Source organism: Saccoglossus kowalevskii, chromosome 22 (assembly GCF_978046115.1).
Source record: "Saccoglossus kowalevskii chromosome 22, keSacKowa6.1, whole genome shotgun sequence".
NCBI classification, from domain to species: domain Eukaryota; kingdom Metazoa; phylum Hemichordata; class Enteropneusta; family Harrimaniidae; genus Saccoglossus; species Saccoglossus kowalevskii.
The window spans coordinates 8,840,326-8,862,687 of record NC_140662.1 but is presented as its reverse complement, the minus strand read 5'-3'; the positions used below and the strand labels follow the sequence as shown (position 1 = coordinate 8,862,687).

At 34.6% G+C, this 22,362-nt stretch overlaps 1 protein-coding gene across 1 annotated transcript in view; it reads right to left on the bottom strand.

Annotated features, from left to right (window-relative positions):
* LOC100375857 (MAGUK p55 subfamily member 7-like) overlaps positions 1 to 22,362 on the bottom strand; it is a 47,363-nt gene that overhangs the window by 4,351 nt on the left and 20,650 nt on the right. Inside the window, exons 2-13 of the mRNA XM_006812837.3 lie at positions 8,664 to 8,886; positions 7,938 to 8,056; positions 7,405 to 7,482; positions 6,875 to 6,955; positions 6,230 to 6,361; positions 5,621 to 5,788; positions 4,783 to 4,863; positions 3,939 to 4,191; positions 2,216 to 2,311; positions 1,500 to 1,586; positions 786 to 866; positions 49 to 251 (exon numbers count right to left, since the gene is read on the bottom strand). Of these exons, the coding sequence (XP_006812900.1) occupies positions 49 to 251; positions 786 to 866; positions 1,500 to 1,586; positions 2,216 to 2,311; positions 3,939 to 4,191; positions 4,783 to 4,863; positions 5,621 to 5,788; positions 6,230 to 6,361; positions 6,875 to 6,955; positions 7,405 to 7,482; positions 7,938 to 8,056; positions 8,664 to 8,724 (1,440 nt within the window). The 5' untranslated portion in view covers positions 8,725 to 8,886. The remainder of the gene's footprint in view (positions 1 to 48; positions 252 to 785; positions 867 to 1,499; positions 1,587 to 2,215; positions 2,312 to 3,938; positions 4,192 to 4,782; positions 4,864 to 5,620; positions 5,789 to 6,229; positions 6,362 to 6,874; positions 6,956 to 7,404; positions 7,483 to 7,937; positions 8,057 to 8,663; positions 8,887 to 22,362) is intronic.

Below are 22,362 nucleotides of genomic sequence, written 5' to 3'. Positions count from 1 at the left end.
CTTGTGAAAACACAGAAATTAAAATAAAATAAAATTAAAGCTACATACCTGAGGATGCACATTCAAAATACAGACTTTAGATGAATTGACAACATCGTATATAGCGTCTAGACTAGTTCCATATAGATTGCCTTTATATTCACCATGCTCAATAAATCTATTGTTTTGTATATCCGATTCCATTTGTAGACGAGATAAAAAATGGTATTCCTTGCCTTCAACTTCTGTTGGTTTCTTAGGTCGTGATGTATCTGCAAATGCAAAATAAGGTATATGTATTATCATATAAGGAATATAGATTACTATATAAGGAATATGTATTACCATATAAGGAATATAGATTACTATATAAAGAATATGTATTACCATATAAAGAATATAGATTACTATATAAGCAATATGTATTATCATATAAGGAATATAGATTACTATATAAGGAATATGTATTACCATACAAGGAATATAGATTACTATATAAGGAATATGTATTACCATATAAGAAATAGGGGTTACCAAATAAGGAATAAGGGTCACCGTATATATATTCTGTATTGTATTATCCATTTATTTTGGTTGTAGTTTTTCTTAAGTTTGTAAAATTGTTTTTTTAAATTTTTTTTTTTTGATTTTCCACTTCACAGACTAGTTATTTAAAATAAAATTTGAATGAATGAGAAAATGAATAAACGCTAATAATCATTTATTGATTGATGGAAAATGACTGTGAAACATGTAAAATCAGACATGTATGTCATTAATTTCAAAGTATTAATTTTAATACTTACGAGGTATTGTGGCTTTAAAATGACTTGGATCACTCGCTATAATTCTTCTTTTTAGTTCATTTCTTCCAACACCGGGAGCAGCTAAAATTAATAAATAGTTATTTATACTGTGAAAACTGTGTAAAATGACAATCCAAGCTCCTTCTTCTTGATAAACAGGAAGTCTTTATGCGAAATTTGATTATGTAATTCATGTATAAAAGTATGTTTGAAGGGCAATTTGTCAACAGATAGTTGAAAATAGAGAATACATTGTAAATGAAATAATTTATGTTTGTCTTGATTAAAGTGAGACATGACCATCTTGCATTATTTTGTGTTTTATACACAGGTGCATTTGACCAAACCATCAGCACAATGGCTCTCGGCGGTTTTATTGATCGGGTGGCTTTTATATACAGGTCACTTTTTATGAAAATTTCATTGGGCGTTAACCAAAGGCGATTGTGACAAAAATTACGGACTATGTTTGTCATAGGCGGAAGGATACATGGAAATATTCATGGGCATATGAAACAATGCAAAATTAGGATATAAACATCTGTGCTCGATATGAAAGCAAAACCGTGCATCTCAGACAGAGGGAACCATAAAACAGACACAGTTAACACCAGTATGGGTGGTGTCTTAGTAGCCATAATTAATATCACTCTACGAATATGAGCCAATGGAAGATGAATGAAAACACACTAAGGATGATGTACGTGTACTTACCTATCATTACAATGGGCCTATATCTGCCAGGTGTAACCTGAAACCTTGCTACTTCATCAAAAACTATAATCTCTTCGTTATCATATTCTAAAATCAATCAAATCATTCAACATTAGATGCATGATATACAAATCATTGTCAATGACACACCAGACACATATTTATTCAAAAATACCCGAATAGTTTTCAAATTTGCATCCCCACTAAGCAAATTGGTGAAACCTCACTTCCAGAGCAAGCTAAAAACCATAAAATATTTTGAAATAAAGCTATTTTAATTAAAAAATATGATATATTTTACTTATAAAAATTTGTGTCATTTTGAGAGTACTAGAAGGTCTTACCCTCAGACAACCATACCTACAATGTAAGGATCAAACAAAGCCACCTAACACGGCATTAGTTGTCAACAAATCTAGCCTGATTGAGGAGACTGCTCAAATTCATAATCTGCAGTTACTGTAGACTACTTTATTTTCGCTTGGAATTTATTTTCGCTGGAGGAATAATTCCGTGAAAACAAAATCCAGCGAATATACTTTTTTTCCTATATTTCACATTAAACTGATCAAAAATCAGTGAAAATAAATTCAATACAAAACGGCCAAAAAGCCTTTTCAGCGAAAATTAATTCCAGCGAAAATAAAGTATTCCACAGTAATTTCACAATCTCCACATTTGACAGTGTTTATACTGGTCATAAATGAAAGACTTACCGTCATTTTCTTTGGCATGATACATTATTTTTCTTGTTTTTCGTTTACTATTTCTAATAGTACTACCTCTTCCTGATCCGCGTAACCCTGGAGACCCTGAGAAGAAAATTGGATTATTGAAATGATCATTATGAATTTTAAAACTTGTCGATAATTACATTCATGGCAGCCACTGTGCAGGGGTAAAACTTTACAAAGGCATGACCAACCATTTTCATGGCTGAAATTAAAAATTAAAGTTGCCTGTACATTGGACTCGATGAAGAATAAAAGTGCCTGTCCTAATTGATGATATACCTATCCCTAGCAAAATAAGTGAAGACATATTATTTAAAACACAATGGCTCATCATTATTTCATTCAAAGATGCTGAAAGCAATTTTCTGAATATTAGCAACTTTGAACTACCGTTAAAGTCCTATTATAAACCGCGGTTTATATTACAATGTATCAATTTAAAAATTGGGATCAAAAGCTCAAGTTCGGGGTGCGGTTTCTATTACGTACATATTGCAATCACTAAATGGGCGTGGTCATTTTTTGTCCACAACACATGCACAAAACAAACAATACACCGTACAATCTCTTGAATAGGCGTCGGGGAAGAGTGAAAGGCCTTATTTTGGTTCTAGAATAGGCGTTACGAAATGTTGAAAAATTACAATAAAAAAAAATTCTACATGATACAAAAAATACTCAGTATTTTTAATGTAATATGCATTTATTTTTTTTAATTTTCTTGGTAACGAAAAGTATATTCTAACAGAAGTTTCAAATAAAAACACGAATGCACTGCTTAGTAGCAAATGATCACATAACGGTAGCTCGATCCGGCCATGCTGCTGGTCACAAGTGAATAACTTACTTGTTTTCGAAGTGTTGATATTGGTGATTATTATTTAGTAGTGATTACAATAACGCACGAAAAATAAATTCGTTGAATTGTTATAAAATGCAAGTAAAATTCAACTTAGTTTCCCCGTAAGCGAATGATTTCAGTCACATGTAAACAGCCGATACGATATCCGCCATGCTTTTGAATGCTCACGTGACGTATTATTGACCGGATAGGTCAAGTCGCTAATTAACCAATCAAAATGCTGGATGGTGCCCACGTGTCTAAATTACATAGCTCATTTAAATATGTTAATGACAGTTCAGCGACCTCATGGTGAACGCAACACGGAAGAGATTTACCGATAATGTAGTGCGATCTTTTTCCTTTGATTTCCATGGGAAAACGGCATGATTTTTTTTTTAAATCAAGAAATTATTTGTTTTCGAAAGATAAATTATTCTTCAATGCTCAGTTTAACACTTTTACGGTGATAAAAGCTCATTGTCTAAAACTTACGAAACACAGACGTATTCAGAAAGAGTATTGACAGAGGTCGCCGCCAGAACAAAAGCAGTTTCATTGCCTGTCTGACATCTTATCACCGCTGAACAATAAATAGGTGTGAATATTTTTAGGCATGTTGTCGAAACAAAGAATAGGATTAGGAACAATGCCGTTTTGGAACAGCTGGTTGAAACAATGAAGTCAGTCACGGTCTTGTTGAATTGGGGGTGCGGTTAGTAATAGGTACTTTTCAAGTTTTCAATTTTTGTTAAGAACTCTTTAACCCCGAAGCCGGAATTGGGGGTGCGGTTACTATTACGTATGCGGTTTATATTAGGACTTTAACGGTATCCCCTTTGGTAAGGCAGTAAAAACCATTACCTTGTTCTCGTTGGAATGCTGGAGACGATGGAGTCGTTCTCTTCAACGCTTCTCGTCTTTCTTGTAATTGTCTTCCGGGGATTAATCCGGCACGTTGGTTTTTATCTCCTTCTTTCCGGGCTTGCCACCAAGTAGGATCATCTTGATTTACGATATGTAATATATCCCCTTTATTAAATCCTAATCCAGCTTCCTTGCAAGGGATTAATTTATCGTCTTTGGGATCATAATCAAAGTGTGCTCGTACCCTAACCTGGAATTAAACCAATGTAATGAATAAGTTTAAATTTTAGTATAAATAAATGCTAGAACTTGTGAAGCAGCTAGCAGCCAGAAAAATAAAACAAACCATTTAATAATTACAAAACTCACTTCTACAATAATTATAGAGAACACAGACTGGAATGATTTGTAATATTTGTTCAGAGAATGATGCATGGGTTCTTGCAAACAAGCAACAGTAAGTCATAATTTTACCCAGCAAAATTTTGATGCAACTTTTCGTCCGTTTTTATGTATTTTTCTATAATTTTGTGATAATTTTGGTCCAAATGGATATCATTATCTGCAAGCTGCAAGTCTTATTCCAAAATTTGGAAAAAATCTGCCAACATTTATTTTATGTTGGAAATTGGTGACAAAAATTGACTTTGGCGATCAAGGTTAATTACCGGTATAACTTGGACAACGATTACCAAATATTTATCATAATGATTTGTTTACACTTTTTGTTAAATCTTACCGTAGCATGAGTTAGAATCGGATGTAACATATTGTATGAGACCCATTCCACATATGGCAACACTTTACGGATGAATAAAAGAGAGAAACAGCATTCACTCACCTGGCTTTCCCGGTATATTCTATTTTCAAACTCTAATTCTGCCGGTACTAATTTAAAAGTTATGGTGCCATTGATACCAGCCTGAAAATACAAAAACAATTTCTCAAGACATGGATTCACATATGACAAGCCCAATATCATAGTCATGTGACTTAAACAAGCTTTGGGGGAGGTGGAATAATTTTTCATTTCATAATTTTTCATATCTTACTTTAATAATCAACCCATTTTTAGAGGCCATCGGTACTTTGAAAAGCCAATAACAGGCCAGCTACTTGAACGATATCTGAGCTACTCACTACTCAATCTATTTAACAACTTCTTTTGGGAACCAAATACTCAACAGGAGAACTGCAAATTGTTCTCCACCTTCTGTAAATTGCTGTTGTATATTTGAATTGATCAATTCTCATGGGGGAGCTACGTCACACAACGTTCTACATTGCTAAGACCACTGTACCATGTATTTCAATGGAGTCTGAGTGAACTGCCGATCCAAGAGCTGGTGAAAACAGCTAAAGTCAAGAAAACGACACAAACTCAACCCAGAAGTAATTGTGAGCAACCAAATTTATTTATGTTGCACATGTAGAGGTAATCTTGTTACAATGTTCAACTATCCCAAAGTACCGTTTTCAGAGAGTGTTCAGCCTTTGTTTCACTGATGGTTGCCAAGCAGTGAAAATGCTTGGATGTCCACCCCGAGAATATGTAGTAAACTAGGGGGACACATGACTATTTATTGTGAAAAATGTTGCTACTGGTTTTAAAATTCATAGTACGTTAGTTTGTTCAGCTTGCTGAATCTGCTCAACATGTTTATAAAAATCATGCTTACCAGTATACTCACGACATCATCTGGTTCTTTTCCTTTAACTGGAATACCGTTAACTTCATGCACCTCGTCACCAACGTGTATCACACCGCTCCTATCGGCAGCACCGCCATGCATAATACGAGCTATTACTATCATACCACTGTCTTCATCACACTTAATTGTTGCACCCTGGGAAATAATATAAGGGGACATTCGGGTTATCAGACCGGTCACCATTTTGAGATCCTATTTATCCCATGTATTCGTTTCATAGCTTTTTGTTATCATAAATACAGAATTGTAACCTTTGTGAGTATGTCAAAGAATTTTTTGATATTCAAATGCATATTTTGCATATTCAAATGCTGTTTTTGAATAAAGTTTACTAACAATTCACAGTCCCCCCGTGCAACAAATTTGCTGCCTTTCAGTGATATCAAAATGTTTATGATTTTAGGCACACAATGGTATCATCTTAATAATTTTGGAAGCAATTCTGTCAGCGGATTATAGTGCATATTGTGATGATTCGGCGATCTCATTGGATATCAGAGTGGGATACAAAAAATATTGGATAAATGACATGAAACAATGTAAGTGACGTTTAAAAGTGCATTTGGGACAACTTACCAGTGGTTCATTGCTTTTCACAAGTCTAACTATTTTAACAGACGGTTCTCCTTCATCTATATCTAGCGGTAATTCAGGTAATCTTGGCATAAAATCTTTACTGGCAATCTTGTCATGACATTCTAATAATGCCTAGAAAAATTAAAAAAATATCAAAACTATACATTCGTACACATAAAAATCAAACTTGTGATTTCATGAGTTATTCTAATGAATAGTTTGATGAACATTTATTAAAAATTGTCATGCTATGACAAACACAAGAAACAATGAAATGACAAGTTGCTTTCACCATCATAATCTTTTCTCTTTTTTTTTAATCCAGGAAAAGTAACAAATGAAAATGAAACTACAAATTGTTGATAATTGTATTTTACTGTGCATACAGATACATTTAAAGTTGAGGACATTACTGCAATGTTATTGGCTTCTGCATTTATGTGAAAGTCAATCTGATTTTATTTCGCTTATCTCCTATGTGCATTGTGGTATTCCCATGATGCACCTCACTTGTGAACAATAGTAAGATTAGCTCCCTGGTGAGGATGACAAAGAAGGATGACAAAGAATGTTCACAATACAGTCAAACAGATGTCAAAAATGTAAAAAAAATCCAAATATTCAATATAAAATATTGTAACATACTTGGAAATGTGGAAATGCTAGTATTTGATATAATTCCTTGGCATCTGAATTCATAGGTTTACTCCGTAAATCATCACCAACCTGCAAAAAAGAAAACAGAAATCTTTGATCCTTTCCATAAGTCTGGCGCCCTCACAGATTCCTAGAGGAGAGTCCTGTCAGGTGAATTCAGAAAGAAGCTACCGGGGGGAAGTCGTGTTTTTGCTGCAAGCACAGGCTTAGGAAACTGCTTTTTCAAATCTAAGAAACTTTATATTTTTGAAAGGCATCTCCCACAGGAAATTGGGGGGGAAAGACTGATGAAGAGGGTCTGCTTGTTGCATTTTATCAATACTTGTTAGAATTGCTGAGATATCATTGAAAGAAACTGTTCCGAATACCATGGTTACGGGTATATAGAGTGACAATGAACGCAATGACGATAGATAATGTGAAACTCGTTGGACGGCTAAAACATGTCATGTGGCTCTCTCGCTCAGCAAAGTCTTGGCGGCCATTAGCGAATAAGGTCTATTAACGACAGTACTTACATCATACGCTATCTGGGATGCATTGGATGCCACAGGACATGGTTCTATACATTCATTTGTCGACACTTTACCATGGATCTACAAAAAACATTTAGAAATAAATTAAGAAAAAAAATGTTAATTTCACTGAAAATAGTAAAAATAAATTACAAGCGAAAATAAAGTATTTAAAGTATCATGATTTATCATGCATTGTTCAAAACTTTCCCTGTATGTGTTGCCTCACCAATCACCTGATGTACAACGGTCTTTCAAATACAATAAAAAGAATTTTTGCTAACATATCATGACCAAAAACAAATTATAATTTTTGGAAATATTTAAACCATGGTGGAAATAATTTTCTACGTGGTGTAAATATTTAAACCACAGAGAAAATGAAATTTAAATATTTAAACCGAGGTGTAAATTAAAGTGAAATTGTCGGAAATTTGAAATGAAGCCGAAAAATACAGGTGAAAATGTGAGAAATTCGAAAAACAGAAGAATGGCCTTAACAAGCCACCGTAACAAAGTATTATAGGTATTTTTACCTTGAGTAGTGCTTGTAATTCTGAACTTTGCAGCAAATTATTTAGAAAAATCAAATCTTCTTGTCTTACATCTATTTTATTTGGAATTTGATCCAATGCTAATATCAGCCGTTGAAGACCTGTGAAAAAACAAGCATAATATAGGATTTATGAAATGAGAATAGAATTGTCACAATTGTCGATATTATAATTAAGAATAAGGATTATAAGACGATACGATGGAGATTATATAATTCTGAGGAATCCAGGCATCTATCAAACGACTGTAATTTAACGAATGTCATTGCATAGTGATACTAGGACAGGTTTCACTGGGTAAACAGAAATGAGCGACATTATAATCGTAGTTAGAAAAAAAACACACGTAATATATGCTTTGCGTACAAGGACGAGCAATTTCAATAAAACACTAGTTCCTTCACAGACAGAATTCAAGATTCTTGAAATGTCCTGCGATTTTGTAATCATCACACAATTTATGCATCTCTTCTTTAACTTCCGTGAGAACATTTTTGCGATTACACTGCTTGCTTATGGATTTTGATATTGCAATCGTCAAATGAATAGGATATTTTGCTGATTTAATATCAGAACTGAAAATATCGCATGACTATGTTTTGTATGATACACCTAATAAACATGGATAAATTAATGTGTCTGACTTCCTCAATGGGCATTCCCAACTTTCTGATTATTACAACATGCCATAGAGGGCACTATACTCACTTGGATCATGTCTAGTTGGTGTAGGCGATGATGGAGTGGGACTGGCGACTAGAGCTGGCATACTGGATGGTGATGACTGGTGGTGTATGACTATATTACTATTTGGGTTGCAGGGTGCTAACGGTGGTTCAGTTCTTGAATACTCCAGATTGGCTGGCTGCTCGTTACGTTACGTTACGTTACGTTACACACAAACATACACATTATTATTCCTTACAGTTATCTGAAAAATAAAAAAAATAAAAAAAATAAAATAAATAAAATAAATAATTTAATTCTGTGCCATGTAGACTGGTACATGTATACTATAGTCTATGTTCTGGCACCAGACTGCATGGTATATCGATACAGATTAATCCCATGTTTATTCACAGATGATTCCACTTTTATGGCATATATTTAAGCACCAATCAGCAAGCTGTTCGTAAGGGGTGCCGAGATTGATATACTGTAAAATGCTTTATTTTAGCTGGAATTAATTTTCGCCAAATAGACTTTTCGGGTGTTTTGTATGGAATTTATTTTCACTGATTCTTAACAAGTTGAATGTAAAATATAGGAAAAAAAGTTTATTCGCTGGATTTTATTTTCACTGAATCATTCCTTCAGCGAAAATAGCGAAAATAAAGTATTTTACAATAATGTATTGTTGTGCAAATGTCAATGGTACAGATGGCAACACTGAATCCAGAATAGATCTATAGAATCAAAATACATTATCCATAGTGATACAGCTCCAAATACATGGAGGCGGTTGCCCAGATACCACCACAATCAATCAATGCCATTCAAAATAATCAAATATTTCCTCCAAAATTGTTTGGAGTCTCTAAGGTATTTTTAGAATTTTTCTTCACCTTGAAATTTTATGCTTTCAAGTCCATGCTCTCTCTCACAACTTTATTTCTCTATTAGAAGCACTTATGTCAGTGACAATGATGCATCTAGGTTCATGGTACTGTACATGATTTATTAGTAGCACTTGTGACAGTAAATGACAGATGTCAAAATAAGTCATAATATAATGATCCAGTATAACAAATTCAATTGTTGGTTTGGGTGCACTTCTAATAGAGCAAATATGGTACAGTGATATATGATATATTGAAGATAATATTTGGTAATCGTAGTCCTAAATAACTATTAAAAATAGCTAGACGTTTCGAGCAATGGCTCTTTATCGATAGCATAGAAGCAAGTGTGATAAACGTACAGGTAGAACATAGGAACGTAAGAACGCGCATGAACTATAAGTTAGAATCACAAAAAATTCCACAATAGAACAAATAACGCGCCTTAGGTAGTGAGCTCAACAAATGAGTTGAACTGTTTGTTAATACCATGGGGTTCTTTAGTTCCAAGGCGGAATATAGTTTCCTCCTCGACACGCCTGAGCTGATTTTCGTTGCCATTGACAACACATACACCAGAAATAGACATATCTGTAATATTATGTCCACTAGAATTAAAATGAAGTGAAACCGGATAATAACGATTTTTCTGTCTAGTTTGCCGTAGATGCTCAGCAAACCGATCACCCAGTCGACGAACTGTAGAACCAATATAAAGTTTCCCGCATCTAATACATGAAATGCAATATACAACATTCATAGTGATACAACTGAACGGATATTTGACCTCAACATCTCCCTTGGGACCAAATATACGATTAGTGTCTGTAATAAAAGGACAAGTATTACACCTAGGACGATTACACGGGACAGAACCATATTTCTCGGGGTCTCCCCTTTCACCCGTATGCACCAATAACCTCCTTAAATTAGTGTCACGGCGCCAGGCAGTAGTAGGCATTAGTGGAAACGTAGAACTTGTCTCCTCACTGGTCTGTAAAATGTGAAAATGTTTGTACATAATGTTTTTAATCCTGACATTTAAAGGATGGTACGTAAGTGCCAAAATTACACGATCCTGATTGTCACGGGAAACCGTAGAACCAATACAATCAGTTCTTGACATTGACACAACCTTGGCCAATGCTTTCCCAGTGACATTACGAGGATAACCCCGTTTTCTGAAATAATCACATAAAATCCTCGCCTGGTTACGGAAATCAGTATCATCGCTGCAAATACGACGTACCCGGAGTAACTGCGAGTAAGGTATGGAGTCCTTCATTCTAGTAGGATGTGATGATTCATACTGTAAATAACAATGTGAATCAGTAGGTTTTGTGTAGATAGATGTAGAAATGCGATCACCATCTACCTTAGTAGAAATATCGAGAAATGGTAGTGTTATTTCTGATATCTCATGTGTGTATTGTATGGCGGGATTAAAGTTCTTCACAAAGTCAATGAACTGTAATAACTCATCCCGACTGCCAGACATGGCACCAAATCCATCATCAATGTACCTGACATAAAATTCAGGTTTAGTGCCTTGAAAGGACGAAAAAATTAACTCCTCTTGATATGACATGAATAAACATGCATAGCTCGGACCAAAACAACTGCCCATAGCCACACCTCGTTTCTGTATATAATGTTTACCATTAAAAGAAAAGCAATTCCCGTTCAAAACTAATTCCGCTAAGCGCACCAACACAAACGTAGGAGGATCCTTAACTGTCCTTTTATTCAGAAAATGCTGTAAAGCCAACAGTCCATCAGTGTGCGGGATAGATGTATAAAGGGATTTTACATCCATAGAAAACAAAAATCTGGGTATATCCGGTGTGAAACGAAATAACTCTAGTTTCCTAAGTGCATCATTAGTATCCTGAACATACGTAGGCTGTGACGCAACAATAGGTCTCAACATTGAATCCAAGTATCGAGCTATGTGCTCAGTCGGACAATTACATGCTGAGACAATGGGTCTACCAGGGTTGTTTACCTTGTGAATCTTAGGTAATAGATAAAAGACTGATGTCCGTGGTCTGCGCACTATAAGATTTTTGGCCTCTATCGGCAAATCACCTTTAGCAATATAGCCATTAACCACCTCACCTATTTCCCGTTGTATCTCATTCGTGAGATCCACATCAAGTGCCCGGTAGGAGTCTGTATCCGATAACTGCCTCTCTGCCTCAACCAGATACAAATCTCTACGCCAAACCACCACTGCTCCACCCTTGTCAGCTGGCTTAATAACAATCTCATCACGTCGTGACTTAAGAGAATTAAGAGCGTCACGTACCTGACGAGTAATATTGCTATTTTGCCATTTCTGATTGTTAAACTTAATAGTATGTATTTCTCGTCTACACACACTTATATAATGATCCAGAGTATCATTACGACCAGGTGGTGGTGTCCAATAGGACACAGATGGTGGTGCTCCAAATAAACGAGCGTTGTGAATAGTATCCATGTCCTGGCTAGCTTCATCGCGATCGCGATCAGCGTCCTGCGCATGGTACTCCTTCAGTCTAAGTCGGCGAAAAAAACTGTCATATGATAAAAAACTGATATATGGGTTGTTTTAACACTACAACTGATAAGTTGTTTTGAAAATGTAAATGATGATGATGATTGGTTAGGAGGGGAGACGGGGTGAGTAGTTGAGAATGATAATCATTTACATAATTACTGACCAAATACATGTACAGGAGAATTATTTCGTGAGTGTAACACAAACATTGAAAGTTTCACGGTAGGAGTCAAAACATACAAACACAAATGGAATAATAATATTTATATAGTGCACAAATCCTTGGCAATAGGTACATTATGTACATGTACGTTCAGCTTCAAATATCTTGGCACATGTCAAATATTTTCAATCCTTCATGTTTGCAAAGGGATTACAACATGTTCATGTAAATCGTGTCGTCGATCATTCATCTGTTGACCCAAAGATGACAGACCACATGTACATGCATGTTCTGCTCATTTGTCCGATGCTATTTGCTGTTAGGGTATTTGTTATAACCGGTAATCATTGTGGACAAAAACGGCAAAAAATTGGAACAGCTAGTTTTTTCAGCTATGTAGCATTGCATAAATTTGCGTCGCCGACAATGTCGTGAATTCATTTTGTTCATGGTGGGAGCTGGTATTCAAGACGTCACAGTAATTCCTACAGTGTGGAAACGTACCCAGAGTAACTATTGGTGAGATAATGTAGTTTTACCTACATTCCTGTCATAAAAAATGAATATAGTCATTCTCTTAAGTTCATCACTGAGGGCATGATTTAGACTTATTTCAAGTGTTCAGATAGATAGACTGAGATTACGTTTTTTTCGACACGTTTCGACTCAGCCGTAACCAATCCCATACACTTGACATATGCCTAGATATCAAATGTGAACAGTACGAACTTCACGCTGAAGAGCACTGAACATTACTAAAGACTTTTAACTCAAGTAGAACACATACACATGCACATTATACAGGTGTGGCACATACATTTTTTGTTATTTTGTTGTTGTTGTTGTTTTGTTTTGTATGACCATTTTGATTCTCTCTGAATTGTCACATATTATTACACTAGATCTAAAAATCTTGGTTGAATTGTGGGAATCAAGGCCCCCTACCTACACAATTCCGAGTCACAGTACATTGTACATAGAAACTGACTTTAGGTTGCAAATATTTAGTATTGCACACGTCAAGTTGCAACAATCTTCAAAAATTATTTCTTCATTAAATATAATCATGCAAAATAAAAAGGTATGAGGTATTAATTGTGAAATTAGAGTGATCATAAAAACATAAGTATAATGTCACAGAAAAATAATCATGATTTAGAATCTGTTTTCGTTAACCAGGATGAATGGGTAGAATATATTTTCAAGCTCGTAAAGCCATCTGTATTGTCTGTATTGTCAAGTCTGTATTGTCGTTTGTAGTACCGGTAGGTACATGGACAGATTAAAATACAAAGAAGGTGCCTCAACATGTTTCCATGCCAAGCTTACTATTCTGTGGGAATTCACTGGCTTATGAAGAGGATTAGAGGTGTTAGAAAAACAACTTTCAATGTTTGAACTCCACCTTGTACTTGTGCCATCCATGTACATGTAGGTATGGACAAAGCATTTGATCACTGAAGAACTGGGACGGGAAAATAGCATACACGCTTGCTAATTTGGTTTCAACTAACATTTGGCTCTCCAGACTTACTGGTGCAAACTGGAAATCACACCTACTCCGTACAAAAGTAGGGAGCAATATTGACTTTAACAGATGAGTAAATGTCCTGTCTTTTTCTGCATTCTAAATAATAGTAAAAAGGATAAAGTAAAAACAGTTGTCTTCCTTTACATTATTTGGAGCGAAAGCATGATTATTCACTTTATCGCTATGTAATTCACTTGTTTCCTTGACAACCAGATTAATTGGAAGCAATATCATACTGCAAACATTAATTTGTGAAGTTAACTTTCGTTTATTTTTTAGTAGGCAAAAAAATAAGAAATCTAGTAGTGATGTCAATTTCACCGAAGTTCTTTGAATGAGGAGAGTCGTACACCGAATTAACTGCCTCAAAAACATCATACTAAATAGCTAAAAGTGACAATGTGTAAGTGTGAAAAAAGCTTTGATCCAAATGTTGAAAAAAATAATTTGACAATGTACAGAGAAAACATTATTCTGAGAAATGAAAAGTGACAATGTTTGTTGAGTCGTACATTACGTTTTTTTTTTATACGGTTGATTACTCCGTTTTTATGTTATCACTAGCTCTATCAATTACGTAGTCGTAATTGTGAAACCTTGCTCATTTTATAGAGTGCATCAATTTCTTTGACTGCGTGTGTAATATATCCTATAGTGCTGAGTGTCTAAATAAATGTACCACAGAAAAACACTTGTAAGTGAAAAGTCTGAATAGACAAATTGTCGAGTTATCGAGATGACCAAGATATATAATTCAATTACAATCCAAGTGAATGTTTTTTTATTTTACGTTACTGGTACATGTATGGTAAAGAAAATAAAATACCAACAATTTTGTTAAACTATAATTCCATATATACACAAGTGTTTTCACAGCTATCAGATATCCAACTTTCAGAAGAAAACATACTTTTGTTTGATGGCAGTCCTGCACAAGTGTTACGAGCATAACTTCCAGAGAGGAAAATATACATACTTTTGTTAGATTACAGTCCTGCACAAGTGTTACGAACATAACTTCCAGAGAAGAAAATGTACATACTTTTGTTGGATTACAGTTCTGCACAAGTGTTACGAACATAACTTCCAGAGAAGAAAATGTACATACTTTGGTTGGATTACAGTCCTGCACAAGTGTTACGAACATAACTTCCAGAGAAGAAAATGTACATACTTTTGTTGGATTACAGTCCTGCACAAGTGTTACGAACATAACTTCCAGAGAAGAAAATGTACATACTTTTGTTGGATTACAGTCCTGCACAAGTGTTACGAACATAACTTCCAGAAAAGAAAATGTACATACTTTGGTTGGATTACAGTCCTGCACAAGTGTTACGAACATAACTTCCAGAGAAGAAAATGTACATACTTTTGTTGGATTACAGTCCTGCACAAGTGTTACGAACATAACTTCCAGAGAAGAAAATGTACATACTTTTGTTGGAGAACAGTCCTGCACAAGTGTTACGAACATAACTTCCAGAGAAGAAAATGTACATACTTTGGTTGGATTACAGTCCTGCACAAGTGTTACGAACTTAACTTCCAGAAGAGAAAATATACATACTTTGGTTGGATTACTGCGATGTGCAAGTGTTACAAACTCAACTTCCAGAAGAGAAAATGTACATACTTTTGTTTGATTGCAGTCCTGCACAAGTGTTACGAACATAACTTCCAGAGAAGAAAATGTACATACTTTGGTTGGATTACTGCGATGTGCAAGTGTTACAAACTTAACTTCCAGAAGAGAAAATATACATACTTTAGTTGGATTACTGCGATGTGCAAGTGTTACAAACTTAACTTCCAGAAGAGAAAATATACATACTTTGGTTGGATTACTGCGATGTGCAAGTGTTACAAACTTAACTTCCAGAAGAGAAAATGTACATACTTTGGTTGGATTACTGCGATGTGCAAGCGTGATAAACTGCCTCACATCACAATTCCAGTAGAAAAAATATCCAATTGCACCCAATATAACAAGTGTTACGAGCTTCCCCACAAAATGAACAGAAATAGACACAACATAATCTTCAAAACAGCATACGTTGCTGACGTGTAACGTAGCAAATCGAAAAGCGATATTTCAAATCACACGTCAGTGGTACGTGCTAATAATAATACTAATAATAATCAAGTTTTATTGCATCCTTAGAAATTACAATATTTCTTTTGGTAAAAAAGCAATAAATATATCCATACACAACACAATTACAATACAATATAAATAGATACGTTATATGCTATGAACATATGATAATTTTTGGAATTTGCATTTTATTTCAGTTGAGATCCTGGGGCAATATTTTCTTTTTGAACGAACACATGCTGTTATCCCACTCAGACATACATTGTTCAAACTTAATCAGACATTACAGAAAGCAAGTCTGACCTTTATGCAACTTGTTTTGAAATTTATACATAATTACATAGGCGCAACATAATTCTGAAAGCAAGCTGTCCTAATGAACAAAATAAATGAAAAACTACGGGGATGCAGGAAGCTCTGAATCAACGCCACTCCAATACGAAATAGAATTCTACTCACACGGAAGTGTGCTCTTATAACAAAACACAATAATCTGTTTTTGCAATAATTTGACGTATATATTTGTCAAATACACTGATAATATTACAGTAAATATTATATCAGCAAAATTTGTGAAATATACATTATTGTGGATAGATTTTACCCTTGCATGGCCTCATTTTATTTTGCAGCTTTTCAGCGAGTGCAGAGTAAATTACAGTCACACTCAGCACACAACAAAAATATGATAATTTGGTTCAAAATCTGAGCAGACAAAACAAACCCAGAATGTAATTAGCAGATGCGTATCATTAAGATGTAGAAGTTACTTACTTCAAACCACTCCATACATGTTCCGTATTTCAGCCATCAAAGATTTTTTTCCCCCTAGTGGCCATTGTTGTTGGCTAACTGAAAAATTTAGTGGCGAAGTTGGAATTTGTTGGTCGCCAGATTTTATTGTTTCACGAATACATAATTATAGAAATTTGTTTGTCTTTTTTTGAGATATTTATTGAGGTATACAATTGTACATACCGTAGCTGTTGTAAAATAATCATGTGACATCATGCCAATTCAATTATGTACTCTCATTATTGTTTAGGATGTAAGCTGTAGTATACACAAAGGAGTGATACATGCAATGATAAGTTTTTTTTTTATAATTTTTTTTGCGCCAGGCGGACATTGAATGTCACTGTTGTCTCTCCTGACATTTTCTTTTAAGTGCAAATTGCAAGTGCTGACACATAGTGCATTTTGCCACAGAAGTCATATTCATGTTTGGGACAACATGACAGGGCTGTGTGGTCATTGCAATTCAATGCGCTATCCTGGAATCCACCAAGTTCGGTCAAACACAAGAACCTGAGGACATTAACCAAGGTTCCCCCAAAGTTGCATTTGTGGGTGAATGAACCTCGGCTAGTAGGATTTGAACTTGGGTCTACCGATCATGAGTCTGATGAGAAAACCACTATGCTACCAGTGACTAGTTATGATAAGTTGTTTTTATTTAAACAATGTTCTGTAAAATACTTTATTTTCGCTGAAGGAGCGATTCAATGAAAAAAAAAATCTAGTGAATTACCTGTTTCCTATATTTTACATTCAACTCATCAAAATTCAGTGAAAATAAACTCCATTCAAAACACCAAAACAGTGAAAAAATGTATTCCAGCTATATATTTTACAGTACTGAAATAGAAATTCACCTTGGTTAACCTGAATTTCTGACCCCATTGAACCCTCATTTCAGACCAAAAATGGGTCCTATTTGTAGCGGAGAAACAGAAACTAAGTGTTTGATTTTTCTATAAGTACTTTCTATCAGACTACACAGTCTTTTATATAAAACATGTACGTTTAAACTACATTTTGATATTCATCCTTCAAATGCTAAAGTCATTTTCAGACACTATAACAAATTGACTAGTATATAAAAGAGTTTCATTCAGTCTGCTCTTTTCCTCAGAAAATGTTGATGAAAAATTTTCTGATAAAAACTACAAGAAATTTTGTCTGTTCAGTCCAAAATCAAGATTGAATTCAGTAAAAATTACAGAAAATGTGCACAAATGTCCTGTAAAATCTGTATTAAAAGCAGCGGCTTCTATTAAAATGCAACAGAGGGGGTGCGGCTTCTATTAAAGCATGTACACATATGAGAAATGGTGAATTTTTAGGTCTCAATTGTTCAAAAAGAATAGATGCGGCTTCTATTAGGAATGCGGCTTCTAATACAGATTTTGCGGTACTTATCTTGAGCGGGGAAACAATTGACAATCAAAGGGTTTAACCTCATCTACTGAAGTAGACAAATGCATGAAATGTTTCAGGTAACGTACTTCTGTTCAATACGTGTTCCATGCAAAAAATACAACACATGTGAAACATTTGTACGAAATTTGAGCGAGTTTGAAGCTATGACTGTAGTGATTGAAGATCCTACCTGACATATCTTTGAACTGTTAATAATACAAAGGCAGCCACGATTTACACTGCATCAAACAACAATAATGATTCCTTATATAGCGCGGAAATGAAACTAAGATACTTCCTGCGTCTATTTATACTGGTATACCCATCAGTCGACATCACTTCCCTGTCGTAAATAAGCAATTTCCACTTTTCCAAACATTATTTGCATAAATTTCTTGCGACTAGTTCATGATAAACCAAGGTTTGAAATAACTGCACGAACATCGTACTGATTCCCTTTATAATGTGAATTGTTTTTTTGAATAGACCAGCAGTTTCAATGCTCATTATCATGGGTGATTTGTTTCATAGGAAATGTAACATGTTTCTTTGATAACCTGAGAGAGAAGATAACCTGAAAGGTCTCCCTAGGTCAGCAGTAATTTCTACCGGTGGTAAACTTTTCAATTATCTTGTTGACACTCCTTCATGCCAGTGATGAATTACACTTTTTTTTTCTGCTACTTGTATCTGACAGCCGCTCAAACGTAAAGCAAATACACACCATGCATTTTAATTGCCACAGAAACCGTTATTGAAACAGATGACAGTGAGAATCAGATTCCTTTTATTATCGCATATTGACAATAATGCTGACCTCGCACCCTTTTGAAGAGCAAGTCGTCATTCGACACGCGTTCATATATTGGATAAACACACGTATTGTATACTGTAAATTTGTTTAATTTTCGTTCGAAAATTTTCATGATTTGATTTTATTATGTTCATGAAGACAACATTTTGCGAAAGTCACCAATATTCCTGTATTAGGACCGGAGAGAAATGTTGGGTGCTGCAAAGTTCATGCCTTTCATCGACTCAAAATTCCCCAAAATTGTTCACTCGTGAAATCAAAGCTGTTTACACTATGTCATATGGGAGCCATATTGAACACGTTTGAGTTCATAGCTGGAAAGTGAACACTGAACTGTTTTTTTCTTGTGAATGAAAAATCATCCCAATGAAACAGAAATATTGATAGTTTTAATATAACAGTTTGTAATGGTAAATTGATATCAATATTGCTACTTTATTTACAAAACAGTGCGCTATATTGCAATGCTACCCCGGTACTGGTTGGGTTTCTTTTTCGTTAAAGAAAGCAGATATCTTTGAAAAAAGAACTGGCTGATATTAATACGTAACTATCTGTTGCTGTATGAGACTTCTCTTTTAAGCCTTTTGAAAAATTTGGTGTTTGCTGTTTTGAGCATTATGTTGTGTCTATTTCTGTTCATTTTGCAGGAAAGCTTGTAACACTTGTTATATTGGGTGCAATCCCAACCTAAGCGTGCATATTTTTCTACTGGAATCATGATGTAACACAGTTTATAACACTCTAACGACATAACATTACTATTTTGATCTATTAGAAGCACATCTACAATAAACTCAAAATTGAATTATCAAAATATTAAATATTGTGACTATAGAAACACCTCTGTATTCATCTGTACGTATAAAGCGTACATATAAAGCGTTTACACAACTAACCGAGCAAATACTGTGTATATACATGTATTTATGCAAACAACGTCAATTAGAAGATTGACAGTGAAAATATAGTCGTTAAATATACTGGTAACTTGAGGTAATATGCAAATGAGATGTCTTACCTGCTGTGATAATGCCCAGGAGGATAGGTGGGCTAAATGAGGGTGCTTAGGTCACAGCAATTTTAATAAGTGTTTACCCTCATGGCAAAATAGTCAATTTTCTTGCCAACGAGCAGCGATGGGCAAAGGTTAAAATCTGATTGGTCTAGGGATTCAACTAATGAGTCTAGCTGAAACTACTATGTAATTCAGAGAACAGTCTAAGAGCATTAAAATATTCACCGGTTCTCAAATTTCTTCACGAGTAGTGAAGCGAAATTTTCTAAATTAAATACGCAAAAATGTAAGGTTCTAAAATTACAGTAGAATTATGGTCGTTTCATGGGATATTTCAAAACCCAGTGAATATAACAAAAGTGAAATTAAATGAAAAATAATACTTTTACAGTATGTATTAAACAACGTGGCAACATATACATCATCAAAATTTGAATTTCAGAGTTGAGACTGTACTATGTAGGAATAGTGGAGGAAATATCAAAGAACGACAAGGGAATAATAATAAAGATTTTTTTGTCATTGCAAGAATTTGCATAATGTATGAAAAACGCAGACCTAACATATGCTGCTTTTTCATAGTTCATTGTCAAAAGGTAATATACTTTATATACATCAGATGTGTATTGCACATTAATAGGCGCGGAAATACCTCCAAAATACTTCCGCCTCTATCAAATCAAAAACAATGTTTTTACACCACTACAACACCGTGATCTTTGTTTCTCAAGTTCATACTGTCAATTTCACGCTTAACGCGGGATTTCGCAGTGAACGGAAAATGATCTATTGCTTGATTATGTGATGTTTATGAGCAAGGGTAAATACAAAAATAAGGGTCTGCAACTAAGATGACATTGTAGGGAATACGTTTAGTGTTGAATTCATTCAATATTTTGACACGATGCTATGACCTTTATTTGTCCTGTTTTTACGTTCTTTTTCACACATAATGCGATCTCACAGTGAACAGAAAATGTTCTATATATTTGAAGCCTCTTTGAAGTTCAATATTCATACGTCAACAGTAACCAAGACAAGAAATACAGCCAGAACGCTAAACCCGTTGACAAATCCTTCATTTTTCCCACCAAAAAGTTAATTTGTTAATTTTGTAACAAACAAACCAAACTTTCTGTTGTCCACAGGTCTTGATTATATTTTTAAAATATATGAATTTTTTTTTTTTTTAAAAGTAGTGACAAAAGTTGCCTTTGGTGTTCAATGGGTTACTCACCGATATTTGACAAATAGGGGAAAGACAACATTTTATAACTACAAGAACGGATTGTTAGCAGTATTTTTACAAGTTAATGGCCTAGTCTGTCTATCAAAAGAAAAATGTGAGGTTAGAGGGTTGACAATTTACAACAAAAATGTGGAATTTAATTATATTGGTTTCATTATCTACATCTTCTTCAGATGTCTTTTAGTTTATACACATAATATACAACATGTACTTGCAAATCGAAACATTGCCTGAAGTACCGAGGGAGTATTCCTGGTGTCACGAAAGGTCACAACCAGACATCCAGAATTCTCCTACGTACTGTAAATATTTAGATCTTTCAGGACGAATAATTTAACAACATAAACTGAAACGCTCCTTTCCCACTGAACATTAACTGTTTCACAACCAGTTCCTTCTTTTCATCTCAAATTCACAAAATACTGTAGAATACTTTATTTACGCTTGGCATTTATTTTCGCTATTTTCCATGATTCCGTGAAAATAAAATCCAGCAAATATACTTTTTTTCCTATATTTCACAATAAACTCATCAAAAATCAGTGAAAATAAATTCCATACAAAACGCCCAAAAAGCCTTTTCAGCGAAAATGAATTCCAGTGAAAATAAAGTATTCCACAGTAGTCCGGTTTATAGTCTGCACATTCATTCAGAAGATTGGGCTAAAAAGAGCCAAATTTTTTGAGTAAAAACTAAAAATTGACTAAAATTGTGTCTGTCGGCTCCAAAATTAGGATTCATTTCCAAAAATTGTAAAGAATATAAAAAGTGCAAAAAATTTGCGCAAAAAAGTCTGGTTGTGAAAAGGTTAATACTACCATCTCTGCAGAAACAGAAAATTTGATTAAAATTCCAACATACATGTTCTTATCAAAGTCATTGAGATTCCACTGACATTGCAACATCTTTGACATATGCCCTGATTTTGAAGATAACAGCATGTTTTCTTCTAAATGATTTTTCACATTTTTCAAGATATTTTTTCAGTAATTTCAAACCAAATAAAAACTATCACGAAATGAATAAATCTGAGTGAGGTTACCACTAGTACCGTATTTATCCGGGTATAAGCCCAGGGTCCTGAACATGGACAATTGCCAAAAAGAAAGTTTGCCAGGAGATCCCCGGCAAAAAAAACGAAAATTCGCGAAAATTGACAACACGCAGATCGAACTGCGGCAGGGAATAGAACGGCAAATGAAAACATGCAACGGAAATAAAGAAACAATA